This window comes from Pleurodeles waltl, chromosome 12 (assembly GCF_031143425.1).
Source record: "Pleurodeles waltl isolate 20211129_DDA chromosome 12, aPleWal1.hap1.20221129, whole genome shotgun sequence".
NCBI classification, from domain to species: Eukaryota; Metazoa; Chordata; class Amphibia; order Caudata; family Salamandridae; genus Pleurodeles; species Pleurodeles waltl.
In genome coordinates, this window is record NC_090451.1 from 365,146,711 (window position 1) to 365,166,314 (window position 19,604).

General features: G+C 40.0%; 1 protein-coding gene across 1 annotated transcript in view; it reads left to right on the forward strand.

Moving 5' to 3' along the window:
- VPS35 (VPS35 retromer complex component) overlaps positions 1-19,604 on the forward strand; it is a 361,777-nt gene that overhangs the window by 78,195 nt on the left and 263,978 nt on the right. Inside the window, exon 2 of the mRNA XM_069216632.1 lies at positions 13,411-13,509. Coding sequence (XP_069072733.1) covers positions 13,411-13,509 — 99 coding nt within the window. The remainder of the gene's footprint in view (positions 1-13,410; positions 13,510-19,604) is intronic.

The window sequence follows — 19,604 nt, forward strand, 5'->3', positions numbered from 1 at the left end:
TACTGATATTATTATCGCTGATTATGACAGGGCTCCTACAATAGTAGGATTTGAATTGTAGCATGTCCCATTATTTTGCCACGTTTCAGCAGATCTATATAATGGGTCTGTAGTAGGGTTAAGCAACAGTTCCTGGGTTTGAATGCCCCTTTGAGTCTGTGCAAAACTGCTAACGTGCATGCTTTAGGGGTTTCTCCATCTCTTCTCTAATCTTTTCCCATGCTGAGAAAGGTTGGAAATTTACTCCTGACAACGGCAGAAGTAAACCTTCTTCAAGAATTGGGGAAAAAAGTGGTTGAAGGGAAAGTGAACTTGTAAATGCTCAACAGATTTTCGCATGAGCAGATCTGCACATACATATTTGCTCGTACTGAGATGCAGCTCACAGATATTTTCTAGGAGTACAAGTTCCTGACCTACTTCTCCATACTCTTGTGAACTCATGAAAGCTGTAAATCTGCATTAATACAAGGACATATACCATGGGTGCACTTTTGGGTCTTTATTTAAGAATTGGTCCCCTTATTAGGTCTGGAGTTACCCAAGACCTTTTGTTTTCATTAAAATTCTGCCTCTTTTGACTGGCTTCTGCTCTTTCAGAAGGAGCATATCGGCACACAAAGTAGTTTTGTTCAGAGACTACTGTGCAACGTGTGCCTTTTGAGACTAAAAAATATTGTTTTTTGCCTGTGATTGTTTTAATAGTGATGGCCCAGCAGCTCCCACAACAATAACAGTTTACAAAAACCATGTTTTAAAACCGGCATTGACAAAAACCAAATGGATGACTACCAGTATCAGACTTATTGGCTTTACCAGTGCTTGTTTGTTTTTAGGTTTCACATGATTGTGTTGAACCTGGTTGCACTGATTTTCCATTATGATTTTTTTTTAATACTAGCATGCAGCTCCACATTTTAGTAAATGATGCTTGAAAGAAATTTTACCTAAAATTTCACAGTACTTTAGCAAAACATTTTTTACTAGTTGCATTTTTTTTGTGAACATTTTATTTTGAAAGCAAATGATCATCAATCTTGCTGATATTTGCATCTAATCAGAGAGCATTCTGGGAGCATTATATGTAGCCTCATATTATCAGGCTTTACCAACGTGTGCGCACTTTTTTACATTGGAACCACTGTCAATAGTGCAGTCTGAGCTTACATTTTCTTAGAGCACTCACCTTCATAAGAAATGCTTTGCATTACTGAACCATAAATACAAGTTTGAACAGCATTTCTGTATGGACACAAATATTACCTTAACTGCAGACCGTGCCCTTCCCTGGTCCATAATGTAAACTGGCAGCCAAAGGGCTTGGTTGCAGGGATTTGGGCCTACTTGTCCCAAGGACAAAATAAACATGAAACCTAGTCCTTGAGCTGAAACAATATGTCCTGGGAGTCGGGCTTTAGGGATTCCACACCCCTGCTACTATTTACAACAGACCCAAAAGTGCTAGCATTTTCTATTGCACTTATGTGTGTGGCCCAATATGGACAAGTTAGGAACTTGAGCAGTATCCTTGAGTTCACAAGCTCAGCTGCCTTTTGGCTAGGTTCTTGATATAGAAATACCATATACATACATATATACAGTTCTACCTTTCTATTCTGTTTGAGTTGGGCTTCCTAGGTCCTAGTGCGGCCTGTTTTGATGTTAGGAGAAAGGATTTAATTTTCCTAAGCAGGACCAGTTCGTTCTACACTGTTAATGTTTCTTTTTTTCAGGTTTGGTATGTATTGTATTTGAGGCATTCAAGGTAAACCTTTATTATTTTACAATTACTTGAGGGATTTTGGACCAGCTGCCTTTTGTGATTGATGTATTGTGCTCTGGAAATTTCAGCAGTTTGCGTACAATATTGTCAATCAAATCTTATATCACCCTGTACGACTACTTAAGCTTCATTGTTTTTATTGACTAATTTGGTGTATCATTCCGGCTCTATTGAAATGCATTGGGGATTATTTTACATCTGCAGTCAGTCAGTGAGCAGTACAGTAGCACTGGGGACACATCGCTGACAAAAGGATCTGGAAAATGCATGTGAAAGAAAAAAGTCGTTGCTTTTGCTTTCTTTTCTCTAACATTCACTTTGCAGAAGCTTTTGTAAGTCCCCTCTCTTCAGTGTAGCCGTGCTGCGTGTTAGCTGATTATAAAAACGTGATTCTTTTAGAACGGTATTATACATCCGCTATTGTTGTTTTACCATTCTAACATGGCCACCGCATAAAGTGAGTGCCTCGCTCACTGGGTATTGAACGTTGGTAAAAGCATCTGAAAATGGATATTACAGAAAAATAAGGCAATTTCTGTACTATCCACTTTAAAGTGTTTCATCTGTGTTTAATACAATAGGCTTGATGTTTGTATGGCATGTGCATGTTTGAGCCATACACCATCAAAACATCAAATTGTTGCCTTTGCCAATTCATGTTTTGGCTCTTGTATTTTGATGCATTTTTTTCTTGTAGTTTGATGCATTTTTTCCAGCAGTTCTTGACTATAGTTTCCAGATTGCAAAGTTTGAGAAGGGACTAAGTGAACAGGTTTCATCTTGCATGGGTCTGTTTGATATCCCTAAACAGCACAAATATGTGTGCATTTGTTTTAGATATGTGCGAGATAATTAACAATCTGATGTCAGACTTGATGTGCAGTCTCTAATGTTAGAGCTTACTTCTGTGGATTGATTTGCAATCACTTAATCTGCAGTGGGAGCTTTTGAGGTCATATATTCTGTTAACAGGTTCCAGAAAGGTGTGTACATGGCCACGCAGAATATGTATTTTCCAGCCCAGGTTACAGCGAGATCATGCTGAGCGGGCACTGATAGCATATGTTCAAACTAGGTACAGTGACTCCCCCACTTAGAGCTCTCAAACTTCCAAGTGTGAACAGCCCATATAGTCCAGGCCTTTGTTATGAACTCTGTTTAAATGTTTTACAAAGGCATTAAACACGGCTACAAATTACAGTTTACCTGAGAGATCTATATTCTGGGAGCAAAATGGTTGGTGTCGTAGTGTACAAGCAGGTCACTTGCCCTCATTAATACCCAGACAGACAGTGTCTGAAGTCAACTTCTGTGCCACCCTCTAAGATGCCTAAGTGGACCAACAAGTCTAGGTATTTAAACAAGTTGCATATCATCCTCAGGAGTTCCTCTGTGAACATGCAGGATTTGGTCAGAAATGGCTCTCAAACCCACTCATAGGGACTTCTCCCAAACAAATAAATTTAGTGGCAGAGACGAGTATTAACCCTCCTTTTTAGGAAGTACTCTGTACATAAGGAAACCTAGGTGCAGAACTAGATTGCTTTCTCCGTCAGGGATTCATAGATGCTCATGCAGACTTAAAGGCTAAAACCGGCCTCACACAATTCCCTTTCATGATTCCTCTCTATACATAGGTAGATTATGGCCTTGTGGGCATTTAGATTTTGTAACAGGGATTCAGTCCGTCTTAAAATGGCGGTAGCCATCTCACATCCCTCACTGGCTGGTACTCTCAAACAATCTATAATACTCCAGCACCAGTCAACGATGCAGTCACGGTCTGCTCCTAAGACCCTAACACCACTCACAGATTGACTGACAGTCTCACACTACCAGAAATACACTCACACGACTTGTGTAGCAGTTCTTGTACTACTAGTGATTCGGTCATAACCCTGAGCCGATAGCAGTCTCACTCTACAATACAACTCTAACAGTACAATAACAAGAAATGACAAAACTACTAGGCGTGCCTTATAACAAAACAAATGACAAAAGTACTAGGCCTGCCTTATAACTGAAAATTCACGTTCGTCATATTGGTTTTAACAGAGCTTGTACTAAAACATGTAGAATATTTTTGAAATGCCACCAGCCATGTGGAAGAACCGCTTGCATATCGTGCAAGAAGTGAGAGAATTGAAAATGTTCCATTGAACGTTTACCAGACGTAACATAGTATAATTATTTATGTCAACTGGAATTCAAGCCTTCGCTGGGTATTTGCGCACATCAATCAATCATTAAATTTATAAAGCGCGCTATGTACCCGTTAGAGTTTCGAGGTGCTGGGGGGGGGTAGCTGCTATCGGTCGAAGAGCCATGTCTTGAGGAGTCTCCTGAAGGTGAGGAGGTCCTGGGTCTGGCGTAGTGAGGTCGGGAGTGAGTTCCAGGTCTTGGTGGCGAGGTAGGAGAAGGATCTGCCGCCGGAGGTCTTGCACTGGATTCGGGGAACGATGGCGAGGGAAAGGTTGGCAGAGCGGAGTTGGCGTGAGGGAACGTAGAAGTTGAGTCTGTTGTTCAGGTAGGTGGGTCCGGCGTCGTGTAGTGCCTTGTGCGCATGGGTGAGGAGTTTAAAGGTGATCCTCTTGTCCACGGGCAGCCAGTGGAGGTCCTTCAGGTGGTGGGAGATGTGACATCGGCGGGGTATGTCGAGGATCAGGCGGGCGGATGCGTTCTGGATGCGTTGGAGTCGTTGGATGTCTTTTGTTGGGATGCCTGTGTAGAGTGCGTTGCCGTAGTCAAGTCTGCTACTGACGAGGGCTTGGGTCACCGTCTTTCTGGTTTCTGTGGGAATCCACTTGAAGATTCTGCGGAGCATGCGGAGGGTGTTGAAACAGGCGGAGGAGACTGCGTTGACCTGTTTGGACATGGTGAGAGCGGAGTCGAGGATGAAGCCGAGGTTGCGTGCGTGGTTGGCTGGAGTGGGTGGGGGGCCCAGAGTGGTGGGCCACCAAGAGTCGTTCCAGGCCGAGGGGGAGCGACCGAGGATGAGGACTTCTGTCTTGTCTGGGGCATGTATCTGGGGCAGACATAAAACGTTCCAAGCTGCCTTACTGTGCTTGCAACCTTGTCAGTTATGCCCTAACACCTGCAGCCAGCACATTTGCTGTCAAAAGAGTCTCACGAGGATTAGAACTTTGGTCCTGCAGGCCAAACACATATCTTTGCCGCATACAAGTCGAAGAACCACTCTATATTTCCGAGTAGGCTAGTGACTTTGAAAGAACCCCAATGCTAACCGCTTTTTACTTAATATTTCAGTTTTTTGTATCTGGCTGAGTAGTGGTGTACAAATGTGTCTCACATTGTTTCTGAATAGTGGTGTGCAGATGTTGCTCTCCGATTGAGTATCAGGCATTGTACCTGATTGTGCCACTAACTTTGTTGCTGTACCTTTGAATTTCAGTATTTAAGAGAGTGGTATTATGCATACACCAGCGGCTGTGTCTGTCTCTCAGTGTATCTGCGCCTGTGTGATAAAGGGTGTGAGACAGTTTTATTGCGCAATTTATGTTTGTGAGTGTGGCTCTGAATATGATAAAGCGATTCATTCTTAGTGCATGTCTATTCAAGTAAGTGGTGAACTGCTAATTTGGGTTCCTTTGTGTGTGTCTGAGCACGTGCTAAACTCACACGAGTGTGGTGTGGTGGCGCTCGGCAAATTGCATTTGAATTCGTTTTTTAGATGGTTTTCTTTTTGATGTCGAGCGCCCAAGCACTTTGGCCACTTATAAGTATTGTGGGCTTTTTAACCATGCCCACCTCACCCTCATCTCTTTCACGTGTTCGTGGGCTTGCCTTTCAAAAATCGTTTGTCATTATCGGTAAAGGCTTTACTTTTGTATCGTTTTAGGGAGGTTGTGTTATTTTTTGCACAGGGATCGAAATCTGGTCAACTTGGTTGCTGGTTGGACTCTCCTGGTAGCGGCTTGTTTCTTTCTATATGGTTGCCAGAGTTCTCAGGTTTCGCTGACCCATGCATGAGCCACCCGCCCAGTCCATGTTTTAAATTTACAATCTGTGATTTATAGTCCTGAATTATAATGGGTTAGAGACCGAGGCCTAAAAGTCACACACTGTAAAGTTAAACACCTTAGCAGGCTGAGCCACCCACACAAACTCCTGGGAAATTTCTGATCTCTAGGTTGAACGAAGCTGATCTAAACAGAAGGTTTAATATAATTTAGATCTGTTTATGGTCGAGTTTTACCAGCCATGGTAAATAGAACATCGCAGCAAAATGTTACATTGATTTTGTTAAAAAATCTTTTTTTTTTTTTTTTTTTACTACCAACTCACTGCCAATTACACCACAGCTTGAGAGCCAGTTCCGATTTTTAAATCCACAAGTGCATGCTGGGGCTTGTACGCCCATACTTGTAGTGGCTAAAGAGACCGTACTGATCATGTGAAGTTAGCCAAAAACCCAGTCCTGGATAAAGGTGCTGCGAATGAGGAAAGATCACCTGTCATTATTGCAGTTCTCGGAGACCTTTCCACTAAAAAACATAGGAAGTCATCACTACAGATCCTTTAGTTCCACACCTTTAAAAGATGCAAATATGTGCTTGGTAATCCCTGGTCTGTAGATATTTACAACTACACAAACACAGTATAATCTGAGTATTTATAGCCACGTGTTTAACATCCATCATACCACGTCTTCACACAGGTAGAATTGTTTTATTTCGTTTTGTTTAATTGTGAGATTTAAAACCGTGTTTGTAATGATGAAATTCTACTTCCCTAAGGCTGCTTTTACCGTGGTTTAGAAGTGTTTATGATTCCCTGATACATTACTAAACAGAATGTCACTAATTTCAGTTTACAAGTCAATGCATTCTGGGAGCTGTATTCTGTATTCGCATGGAAGCCAACCGGACTAAATTTTTGAGTAGATTTTCAGGTAAAACTTGGAAGTGGGTTCGTAAAACCAAATTAAAATGATCTAACTGAGGGTTTGCATTTTTAGGTCAAGCGCGCAAGCGCTTGGACCTGTTATAAGTACTGTGGGCTTTTCATCACGTCCAGCTTACGGGCATCACTTTAACTCGTTCATGGGTTTGCCTTTCAAAAATCCCTTGATGTCATTGGTAATTGCTTTATGTTTGTCCCGCCTTGTGGCTGTTTTTGTCACACCTTGCAGACTGCCCCTTTTACATGGATTATTGCACAATTTCTGATATACTTCAGTGTGGTAAAACTATTTCTTTTGTCTCTCCCCTTTGTGCTGCATGATGGCCATGGTGCTCATAGCGCGAACAGGCACAACAGCGTGAGCTCGATCAGTGGTATTGGAGCACTGGTCACATTGTTCACAATTACCTAATCAGAGTAATTTCTTGTGGCTCTCCCCTTAAAACACTTGAAATTGGTGAATGCGTTACTGAAACAAAAATCCTTAAAGGGAAAGCGGCTCTTCCAGCACAGCGAGAGAGCAGATACTACAATATTCACCTTGCTCAGGAAAACTCGCCCCCATAATGCTTTGCAAGCATTCTTTTTTAAAACATTTTTGCTCATAACTCAGCCTGCGGTGATCCTAGGACTATGGGACCACCACCAAAACATTTACAACAATGTGCTCTTTCTGTCTCCAAACCTTTTAGGTCCCTATATTAGGTTAATCAGGATCCCAAAATCATAACCCCTCCCACAATTCAGTGTCTGTTTAACCTTTCTCATTGCTGGAACTTTTGTTTTACAGCTGAGAGTAGGCTGTATTTAAAGGCCTTTTTTGTAATATCATTGTTAAAGGCCTTTTAGCCCTGAATATGTGTAATGTAGTATACCCTATAGGGGCTAAATATATGTGTACATTGCATTACTTTCTACCATTTTGTTCTGTGGTTATGCCCTTTGTGGGGTCCTCTAGGGGCTGTTCTAAACATTACAGTCATATCAACATATTAAAATATTTGTGGCACAGAAACTTGTCCCATAATGCTTTGCAGGGCATTACTTTTACAAAGCATTTTTGCTCATAACTCAGCCTGTGGTGGTCCTAGGACAATGGGACCACCTCCAACAATGAGCAGAATGTGCTGTTTATGTCTACAACTGGATCCCCACACTATGTTAGTGGGGAATCAAAATTAATAACCCCTACTACCATTCATTATCTTTTTAAGGTTTCTCATGGCTGCAACATTTGTTTTAAAGCTGGGAGAAGTTATGTTTTATTGGCCTTGTTTGTAATATTATTGTAATAGTTCTGCTAGCCTTGAAAATGTGTAATGCACTATGCCTTTATCAACACAAAAGAATGCTGGACGGAGTGCTGAAACTTTTCAGACACTCACCCCCAGTCACAGATCTGGGTTTAATCCAACATTCTTTGTGCACCATGCCACCCCAGTTTGGACCCAGCTGTATGCAAATCTGTCTTGACCCTGTTCACCATGATAACAGTCTAGCCCGAAGTGCTAGGCCAGGTCCTGCCTGGACCGGAAACAAGCATCCTGGGACCAGTTTCAGGGTATCACCCTTCATCAGCCAGACTAGCTTGATTCCAGTGGCACAGTAAGCATGGGACCCACATCTGGGCGTACCCGTCCCACTCAGGGCAACTTTAGCAACACAAAAGGATGGTGGACGGAGTGTTGAAACTTTTCAAACACTCCCCCCCAGTCACAGATCTAGGTTTAATCTCTGGTTCTTTCGCTTACCATGCCACCCCAGTTAGGACTATGCCTTCTAGGGGCTTAATATATAATTACACTGCATTACTTTCTCCCATTCTTTTTTCATGTGGTTATGCTCTCTAAGGGCTGACTGTATGGTTATATGACCATGTTTCTTCCAAATGCTCTTTTTATTGTGATGTCCTCTAGGGGCTATTTTGGGTATTGCAGTCAACATACCATAATATTTGTGGCACAAAAACTCACCCCATAATGCTTTGCATAGCCTTATTTTTTCAAAACATTTTTGCTTACAACTCGGCCTGTGGTGGTCCTAGGACAATGGAACCACCTTAAAAATGCCCTTTCTGTCTATATCATCTCATGGTCCCCACACTAGGTTAGTGGGGACCCCAAAATAATAACCCCTCCCACCATTCAGTGTCTTACGTTTTCTTATGACTACAACTTTTGTTTTACAGCTGGGAGAAATTATGTTTTAAAGGCATTGTTTTCAGTATCATTGCAGTAGGCCTGCTAGCCCTAAAAATGCCCTCTAGGGGCTAGGTATATGGTAACACTACATTACTGTCTCCTGTATTTTTTAATGGGGGTATCCCCTCTTGAGTCTAACAGTGTGGTTACATGACAATGGTTCTTACAAATTATATTTCTGTTATGGTGTCCTCTAGGGACTGTTTTGAGCATTACAGTCTAATGCTAAAAGTTATTTTCTGATAAAGGTTTATATGATATATGTATATGTTTTATTAATATCTCCTTATTACAATTATGACCATAATTCAGGTTAACTTAACATCCTTATTACACTATGACTGTTTGAACACTCTTGGTATATTTTGGTGACCCTTCTAGTTTATTTCTCTCATTACTCCTCTGTGGCTGTCTTGTGTATGTTTGTGGGAAATTGTGTTAGCCAGCCAGCAACTCTGATGATGGGGTGGTGAGAGTGGTATTCTATTGGAATTAGCATGGCAGATTTAAATTAGGTTGTTAAATGGCAACATTTTATTTTTTTTGCTGCAGATACTGGGAGAAGGTAAATGGAATTGCTTTAGATATATGCAGGGCCACTCAAATTATATGGCAGGAAAAGACGAAATTATGAAGACGGGTTGACTAATCTATGTGGCAAGAAAAGTCCAGTTATGAATTCACATGCCACTAACTCTAACTCAAGCATACGCGAGACCTATTGCATTGGAAATGCTTGTTCTGATGTATTTGTTTATATGCTTTGTTCCTTAGACACAGTGATGTCGCTGGTGAAGTCATGAGTAATGTCATCAGTTATGCCACTTATGTCTTCAGTGACGTCATAGGCGGCTGAAGGATGGTGGCACAAGTTATGATTCAAGCAGCCATGTTGATTATAAGTGATTTGATCAATGTTGCTACTTGTGATGTCATCAATGATGTTGTGTGATGGCATTTGCAACATAATGATGAGATTATGATTATTGTTTGCTCTGTGAACCACAACTGGCTAATTTCAATGGTTTCATAAATATGAGCTTGAACCATGACTGAATTTTAACTATTTTTGTTTTTAGCAAATTTCATGTGCTTTTTGTTTTTAAACCAATTTGACTTCGAAACAAAAATTAACATATCATTTTTCACTTATGATAAGTCTTTCCCAAAATCCTCATTATCTTTCTGACTTATAATAAATTACCTTGTCTTTAAAAAAAAAAAAAAAAAAATCAACCAAAATGTAAATGTACTTGCAAGCTCGGAAAAGAAACAACGTGGTAACTTTTATTATTTTGCTGTGACCAAATTTCTCAGTGAGCACCAACGTTTCTAGACTGGGATCAGTTTTGGACACCCCATGCTTCTACTCATCATCAGAGTCTTCAGTTCTCCAATTTTTTGTGCTTACTTGTGAGTGTGTACCTCAGCGAGTGGTGCTATGTTTTTGTGTTTTTAGTTCTTTGTTGCACAGCCAGCCAGTGGCTGACAGTGGCATTTATTCCTTCAGTGTGATATTGATAACAACCTGGACAGTAGGCCTAAGTGTGTATCTGTTAGACTGCAACAGTATTTATATTATTGGACATGTGTTGTTCTCAGTTTATTTTCCTTCTTTGTAGTCCTACAATCGCAGTGGTTAGTTTAATCCCTCCCTCTATTTTTGTGTCCTTTTGATGTTATTAGCGTGCTCTCTCAAATCCTTGATTGTGGCCCTGGGTACTAATATGGGTAAATGGGTTTGTTGGTAAATCTGGGACTATGTTGAAACATTTTGCCTCAATCTACTTCGGCTGCTGTTGAAGGTGTCCCCCAGATCCCTGATTGTTGTCCTTAGTGCTGTTTGAATGAGTGGTGTGTGTGTGTTGGTTACCCTCTGCATCACTGTACTGTTGCTTCCATTGGAGCGCCTTTCTAATCCCTGATTGTGGCTCTGAGTGCCTCCAACCAAACATATTATGTACAGAAATCAAAATGTGATTGACAGGAAGATTTATTGAGTGTAAACAAAGGAATTAATGCTTTAAAACCTGCTTGACATCAGTTTTGTGCAAACCTTGTTTGATGGGTCAAAAATTGTAAGCAAATCAACTAAATGCCTTTTCAATGGAAAGTGTGCCTGAAGCACAACTACAAAGTGGCAAATGTCGTTGTGTAATATACATCTACATAAATAGGGTTCTTCAGGCAGCCACCTACACCCATTAGTCTATTTTTGTCATTCTCATTTTCTTTCGTCCACTACAGCATGGGGTAATAGCCATTCCACTTCAGCAATTGCTAACTTAACCGTGGTGAGGACATTCTGCTCTTTCATAAAGAACACTTCCTCACACAAAGTACTTCCTTTCATTGCTGTAGCAATGTGAGTTTTTGAGACCCAAACAATATTTCAGCTTTTAGCCAATGTCTCCATTTATATTGACGAGTGCCCAAAAGCTCCTCCATCAATAACGTTTTACAAAAACCATAACAAAACAAGCATTGACAAAGGTTGGTAGCCAACAGCAGACCTATGAACTATGCCAAAGGTAATTTCATGTGCTATACGAAAGGCTTGTTTGAAAGTAGGATGCTACATTTGATAAATTATGATGGATTCTTATTCTGTTTTCAAGCTGCCTTCAATGGCTGCTTTTGTATCTGTTTTTTTTGCCAGTTAATGCCCATAATTTAAAAGCCTGGAGAAACCATCTGCTATTTAAGTTTATTTTATCATTTTGAGAGTGTGGAGAGAGTAGAACAGAGAAGTTGAAAAGCTGCAGAGTTGCCAACTCACACGGTGCCACTGTGTGACACAAGATGCCACTGTGTGAAATGCGGTGCCACTGTGGGACACATGATGTCGGCTCCCTTCACACGGTCAGCCGGTGAGGAGGCGATATCTCATGGTGGCACAGAAAACGAGCTGAAAACCACTGGAAACAGTAGATTCTCAGCTGTTTTCTATGGGCTTTTAACTGCCGACATCCATTAAGGGGCGTGAAAACACCCCTGGACATCGGCTCCAGCCCAGCAAGCCCTTTTTATTTGACTTTGGAGGCGAATATTTGTGGAGGGCTGGGGCAACAGTACTTTGTAAGTACTTCTCGGCATGCGGTCCGCCACCTCCAAGGCCCTGCCCCCCTCCTCGCACATATATTTTTTAAATTTTAGTTGGCAGGTCTGAAACTGAGCCATGGCTCCCAAAGTCACATTGAGTATGCTCAATCTTACTTTATAAATAGTGCTTGGGAGTGTATCCTAAGACTTATGAGTGCTGCTTTGAGCTAGAACTGTAGGTCACATTGCACACCAGTAGGTTACCCACTCTGCCCATGTGAGAGATCCGTAAAATATTGTATCGTACTTCTTAGAAGAGCAGTGCACTGGGATAATTTTCAATGAGCAGACAGGATCAGTATTTACAAAGGACCAATCCAGCGTCACATTGATGTGTTGATGGTAGTAGGTAATACCTAGGACTCGAAAAATCCACTCGCATTGGCGTCTTATTTGATCAGGTCGACCTATTTTTAATATTTACTGGTCTGGCGAGTTGACACCGAACAGGTGTTCTGTTCAGTTGAAAAGTGGAGGAGCAATAAACGATGCCTTTAAATCTTGTTCTTATGTCATATTTGCTCTGTATTAACAGAGGGAGGTCAAAAGTTAGTTTTTCTCACAATTAATTTTCCTTCTGACTTCAGAGTTCCCTGACTTTGTAAGGTAAACTGTGTGACTTGCTGGTTAGAATGTAAAATAAAAGGATATAAGGTGTCCGGTTTTTCCTAACACACAACATTTAAATGACTAAGTCAGCTGTGCAAACATTTCAAAATATATTTCAGTAGTTGTGAAAGCCCTTTTTTATATTTGTGTGATGAAAAAATATTTTAATAGGATGAAAACAAATCAGAATACCTTACATGTTGATGTGCAAATGTATGTTTTCTGAAACCTAATTTTCACAGATTGTTAATACACTATGTAGTTTTATCAGTAAAGCTGCAAGTTAGGGGAGAGATTTTTGGACATTTCTTGGAAAGTTACTGTGTGTAGATGACAATATGTTACCACATCATTGTTTAGTAATATATTTATTAAAATTGAGTGTTTGAACAAACTGAGAAACACTCCTGCCCGGATGGCAATGTTGTTAGTAAACTAAAAGAAGTCCTAGGTTATGTGGGCTAGACTTCATGGGTATGTGGGCTAGATTCTTGTGATGCATGAGCAAACTTTAGTCTACTTAATAAAAAAAAATAGTTTTTTTGTACTGCAGAAATGCTGAGCTCACATATTTGAAGGTGCATTCATATGTGAGAATTAAGAAAAAGGCGACTCTATAAACTATTTGCTCAGGATGAGACAATTTGAGACCCGTTTACGGGTCAAGTACATTACAGTTAGGTTGAGTAGATTATTTAAATTACTCGACCTGCAGGTCTAGTAACATTTTTATGATTTTTCAAGCCCTGGGTAAGAATGATAAGAAACTTATTTGTCTATTTTCCTTTGTAGCCGACTACACAGCAGTCTCCTCAGGATGAGCAGGAGAAGCTCCTCGACGAGGCTGTTCAAGCCGTGAAGGTTCAGTCATTTCAGATGAAGCGATGCTTGGTAAGATGTAAAGTGCATCTGCAATGTAGATTCATGTTTAAAGAAATTCTACCTACAAGCTCAAATATTTTAATATTCAGCATGCATTTTATGATGTGAGCCCCTGTCATTATCTTTTAAAGTGTAATGGTTATTCCTACTTTATGAAATTACTGTATTAGACGCTGATTGGGGAAATGCAAATTGATTCACTCTACTGAATGTTAATTTCTTTTGAGAAGCAGGTATTTCTGTTTGCAGTACCCTTTATACATTGCTGGTGCAAATTACCTGACAGATCCTGCACTGCATCATGGAATTCTGTTCCATGAAGAAATAGTAAATGAGAGAATAAGAAAATCTGTGAATCTGCTGGTTTGTCGCATACAACCATTATTCTGTGCATGGCTTTTGATGGGGGTACTGTTCTGTGTATGCTGTTGGAGCAGGCCGTTGTTCTTATGCTACATAGGAGCAGCACATAACATGCCTTCTTGTTTTCTAAGTTAGTATGGGAATTACTGTAAATCTTCAAAAATTAGAGAAAATGTTAGCCACAACTAGTTTCTTGAAAATAGTTTCTGTCACAATCTGTAAATCCCACAGTTTGCAGTTTTATGTTTCTGCGCAAGGTGGCATAAACAATGATACACTCATGTCACTAGTTGGCAGTAGAACCACCAAACGACCTTTGAAATGAAGAAAAGTAAATTGATCTGATGTAAAGTAAAAAAAAAAAGTAAGGTAAAACCTTTGATACCCATTGTTGTCACAACTGATAAAAAAGCTTTTTGAATTTTCCATTTTCATACAGCATCGTAGGTTAACGTCCTAACTAGTTATAACTACCTTTACATTATTTTTGTTTTCTGCCATGACAATGGTGCTAGATGTTAGTCCATCATGTAACAGAGGATTATTATAGCGGAGTCAAAGAGAACAATACAGATTGGAGTATCAGTTGTATCAGCCGCATAATAATATGTGGATTCTCAATTATGAAGTCCACTATATATAGCAGTTTAATTAATGCAAGCAAAGATAAGTAGGTGCCATATTTCAATATGTCAGCCCATAGCAGTCAGCATAATTGTAGATTGCAGTGAAACTAATCTGTGATTCCATCCATTCTCTTATATCTTTGATATTTTAAATGTATTTATGTAGCACTCGCTACCAATGACAAAGCATTTAAGTGCTTTTCGGCATGCAGCATGCTACTCTGGAACCCATAGGTGGATTCGTGTTGGATTAGTAACAGGAAATATAAATTGTTATTGGTTGTGGTGGGAGTGATAGACATGAGAGTCTGTTAGGTGGATGAATAGGATAGAGGAGGGAAGAGTTTAGAAATGATTATTTGGGAGTTCACAGTAAAAAAAGGTTTGGGAAGCCACAGAGAGACTGAAAGAAGTAATCTACATATTGTGTAATACCCGACAGTGCATGCACAGCATGTGAGATGCGGAGCAAACACCCACAGCTGTAAGCAGTAAACTAGACCTGCTAAATGTGATGCATAGTATCACGAATGAGCAACAGGATAATCATTTGAAAAAAATTTACAAAACGAAAGTAGATAATAACATTTCACACAGTGTTTCATGTAATGTTTTTTTTAAAAACACCAGAAACAAGTAACTAGCCTCCAGAAAACTGAAAATGATGGGTGTAATAGCAAATCAGGAGACTTTACCGGTCGTTTACCATGACTGGAAAAGTGCCATGCATACAGACTTATCAAACAACTCATCCCCTGCATACTAATTAATGACACGAAGGGAAAAAACACCACATGTTTAGACATCCCTCTTCAGTTGGTCTGTTTCCCTGCATGCTCTCACAGCAAACTCAATCCCTGAGGCTCTCCTCGGTCTGCCCCTGCTCTTTCAGTTCAGGTTCCAATTTTAGGCATAAAGGACCAGAAAAAAAATATATCGCTGTGACATAACACCCTACATCAAAGGCGTCTTGCCTGACCTTAATTTGTCCATCATCGTGGCTTTGGTAGCGAACAGACTACAAGCCACCGGCGCTCTCGCAGTGTCCCAGTGTCGGTTGGCAAAGCCACAGTGATGGTCATATTAAGGTCAGATGCCTTTGATTCAGTGTGCTATATATGTCGGAGCACTAACGTTTTTTTCAGCTGATATCCAAGTCATGGGCATTCTGGAATCCCTCATTGGGACAAGAACGTTTGTGTCTCAAAGAGGAGTCAAAGGGACAGCAGCCAGGTTTGCTCTTTTGTTTTTTCTGGTAGGCATCACTCGTAGTAGAGCACCACCTTGTTTTGTGACTCTTTGTGAGATTTCAACAGGCACTGAATTGTGAGAAACAAGTTACCATTTAACAAGTGTTGGTTAATTCCGCTGGCTCTGGCGGAATTTATTAGTAATTTTGCTTTACAAAAATGATGCAGGCGTAATAAAAAATTCCACCCACCCCTAATTTTAATTACCTTCATCGGACAAGTATCACTCCTATGTCCTTATTAAGATCCGTCCTGCCTGGGAAGTAAAATGTCCCAGATGGGGGAGGAAAAAGGCTCCTTTTTTTTGTTTTTTACACTTTGCATGGGCCATAGCATACTGTGGAGAGATAGTTCCATGGATCGAGGCTGCCGACAGATTCTCACTCCCGGTTACACAGAAAGCATGTTTACGGCAGATGGGGACACAACCTAGGGGCAGAAAAATACCATATAAATTCCCACAACTTACTCTCCTCTTAGAAAAAAGAAGAGTGGCTATTGGTTGGATAGAAACTCGTGAACCCCAGGTGGACCTGTGGGTTAGAAGGATGTCCTGGTGGGGGTGGTGGCTGAAAAGCAGCAAATCGAACAGTCTAGGTTTGACTGTAAAATTCAGGAGGATATTGCAACATGGTTGATGTTGTTGGAATGTTTTAATGGCTATGGGGACAAGGAAGCCGGTTCCGATGCAGACATTGGCTCTGACAAAGGAGAGGGGTGGGTCAACTGGTTAAGCCATATTGTGAAGTAATTTGGACTCCAGGAGTTGTAATCCATGGGTTGGTTTACATGAGACTTCTGCCCTGGTATGTGTTATTGCAACACCTATATCTATCCCATTGGTAATATGTGTCATGGATGGTACTGAGGAGGTACATGGCAGGCGGCATGCTTGAATGAGTTCTATGTTTCTTCTCCTCTTTTCTAATCCACCGTAACAAAGTTAAACACAAAAATAAAGGTGCTAAAAAATAAAAAACATGATACACATATAGAAAATAATCAAGAGATATAAAATTGTACTAGATAAAGTCCATGGACAAGCACTGATAAATATTTATAAACTCAGGCTTTCCATTTTTGCTGTAAATTGTTGTTTTTTACTTTACGTATTATGTTTTTGTTTCAATTTATATTTGTCCCCCAGTAATCCAGTAGTGAAAAATGTATAGTTACAATTGCAATAATCATATTTTCACATTATGACAAAGGTCTGTTATTATAGGAAAATGAACCTATTAGCATACACTTATCACCTTATATGTTAATGATGTATTGACCTATACGTATATAATGATAGTTATACATTTATTTGTGTATATAACATATTTTTTATTTTTGTTTTTTTAAATATATTTATTTTCCATTTTTCTAGTAAGAAATATATATAGAAATATACATTCCCATATTATTTTTGTTTGTCATTGCCCTTAACAATAGCAACCTCTATGTCAGTTAAGATCTCTGTTTTGCGAAACAGGATCTCACTCATTTTCAGTCCTCTAAAGGCATCTTTGGGAAGGATGGGTTATACATTATTTTCCTTAATAATGCAGTGTTCATGTACCAATGATAGCCAGCCTTAAAAAGGGAATAACTCAAAACATTTGAATCTGCGAAAAATACATCCACTAAAGAAATGGAGTTCAATCAAGTAATCTTTTTGATCAGTCATTCCACTCCATTTATGTTCCCTTTTTTTCAGTCTTGATTACAGCTGTCTGTTGGCAGACAGACATATTGTGTGTCTATATATATATATATATATATATATATATATATATATATATATATCCTTGGGTGACAGTTCCCATGCCCAGGCCACACAGATTACAAATTTGGTAGTTACCATACTTGAAATTCAACTTCCACCATTCCAAATAGCATCGCTGGGATTGCATTCCCTGTTTATCCTGGAAATTTAAGAAATTCTAGATGTTAGGCTGATGTATTCTTCTTTGCACCACTGTAACTGAAAAAATTATGAATATATAATTTGTTAGTTGATCAGTGCTATTTGCTACTGACACTCTATTTTCAAACTACATAAAGCTACTACACAAGGCTTACATTTGTTTCTTCTTAACCCTATTTTATTTTATTTAATCGTCTCTTTATGTCCCAGTAATATTATTTTGTCCGTGCCAGTCTCTCTGTCACCACTTTTGTGCCATTTGTCCTTAATTGTAGTTTCATCAGTCTTTAACTTATCATATGACCGAGAATTATGTCCATGTGCCCAAATGGTACATAAGCAGTGATGGGCACAGCGGTAATTCAGTTTCTCTTTACCTAATAGTATTGTACTTCTCTGCTGCATGAGATCTGTGGCAGAACTTTGTGTTTTCTGCAGATGTGCATACCTTTTTGTTTATTGCAACTTTCTTTTGATGGTCTTTCAAACAGAAGCAACAGAATATTGAAGAATTATTAGTTTTATATAGAGAACAGTCGCTCGCCACCACAAAGTTATATAGTGGGTGTGGGCAGAACTCGTAGAGTTTCACTGTGTGTAATTAAACAGAGTTGCTTAAAAGCTCTGCGAGATTCCGTAGAGTTACGCAAGTGGGCAGTACATACCATTGCCTGCGCTGATTTTTACAGCCGGGAGCTTGTTCTGTACTGAGAAATCAGCACAAACCGCACCACTAGGCGCTAGAGGGTGCAGCTGCTTGAGTTGGTTTGCTGCTGCTTGAGTAGATTTTATACTTGAGCTGCAGCTTTTTCAAAATGAACGGTTGCGACCACCTGTGTTGCGAAAATCTTGCCGGGTACCTTACCTAGTGGCCAAAAATCACAGTGGGAACACCAGTTCTCACACGCGCACGCCAAATTAATGTTGGCAAGCTGCATGCAAGAAAAAACTCCAGCATGTGGTGGAGTGAGGAACCTATCCGGAGCTCTGCGTAACACGCGTAACATGCAGTTGCTGAAACTCCACAAACCCTGCCGGCGTAGCAACGTTTTTTGCCCACCCCTATTACAGAGACAAGTTAATCGCTTGAAATTCACGGAATTATAAAACATATACAGATTAAAAAGGAAGTAAAAGAGTGCAAATACTTTTTCCCATGTCCTCTTTAATGTCATTAAAAAAATGTATAAAAGACTGGACCAAAAAATGTTTGTTGCCACCAACCTTCTTTCTTACATTCAATATGTCTCTTCACTTGCCTGTCGTTCCAACTGACTTGAGTCTTTGGTTCACATTTCTGATTGCTTGAAATCAATTACTGCCTTGATCCATTTCCAAAGTAACGGAGGCAAATTCTCAATTAGTGCGATCTGGCATGATTTCCGCCCTCTGACATGCTTTTATTGACCGTCTAACCCTCTCATTTCAGGGTGTCTGACTACTCTCTTGGTTTTCAGACCTTTGTCTCGGCATGTACTTACCTCCACTGGAACTGATGGGACTTGATCCTGTCTTCCCCTAAAAGGAAACATTAAAACAATAATAATAATTTCGCTAGTCATAATAACCGTTTTTAAGCATCCAGTCTGAGTTTAATGTTTGTGAACAGTTCAGGATTTCCTTTCCTTGAATTCTCTGGCAGATTAATGAAACTTGTAATGGACTGGTGCAATTTCTCTCACTTGTCCACTGAACTAACGAACCATAATAAAATTTAAGTTTGAACCATGTCATTGTATGATAGGATGTACTTCTTGTGCTCTAGAATTTGTTTGACAACATGTATGGAAGACAGTTTTTGCTTTTGAGCCTCAAAATATGCTGACTTGGTTTGGCAGTTTCCGAATTTGGAATGCGACTTAAACAGAGAGCATTTTCTGGTAATTAAATGAACTGCTCGAAGATCCAGCCCTAGTCCTTAAATTCATCCGGTTTTTCAGCAGTATGAAA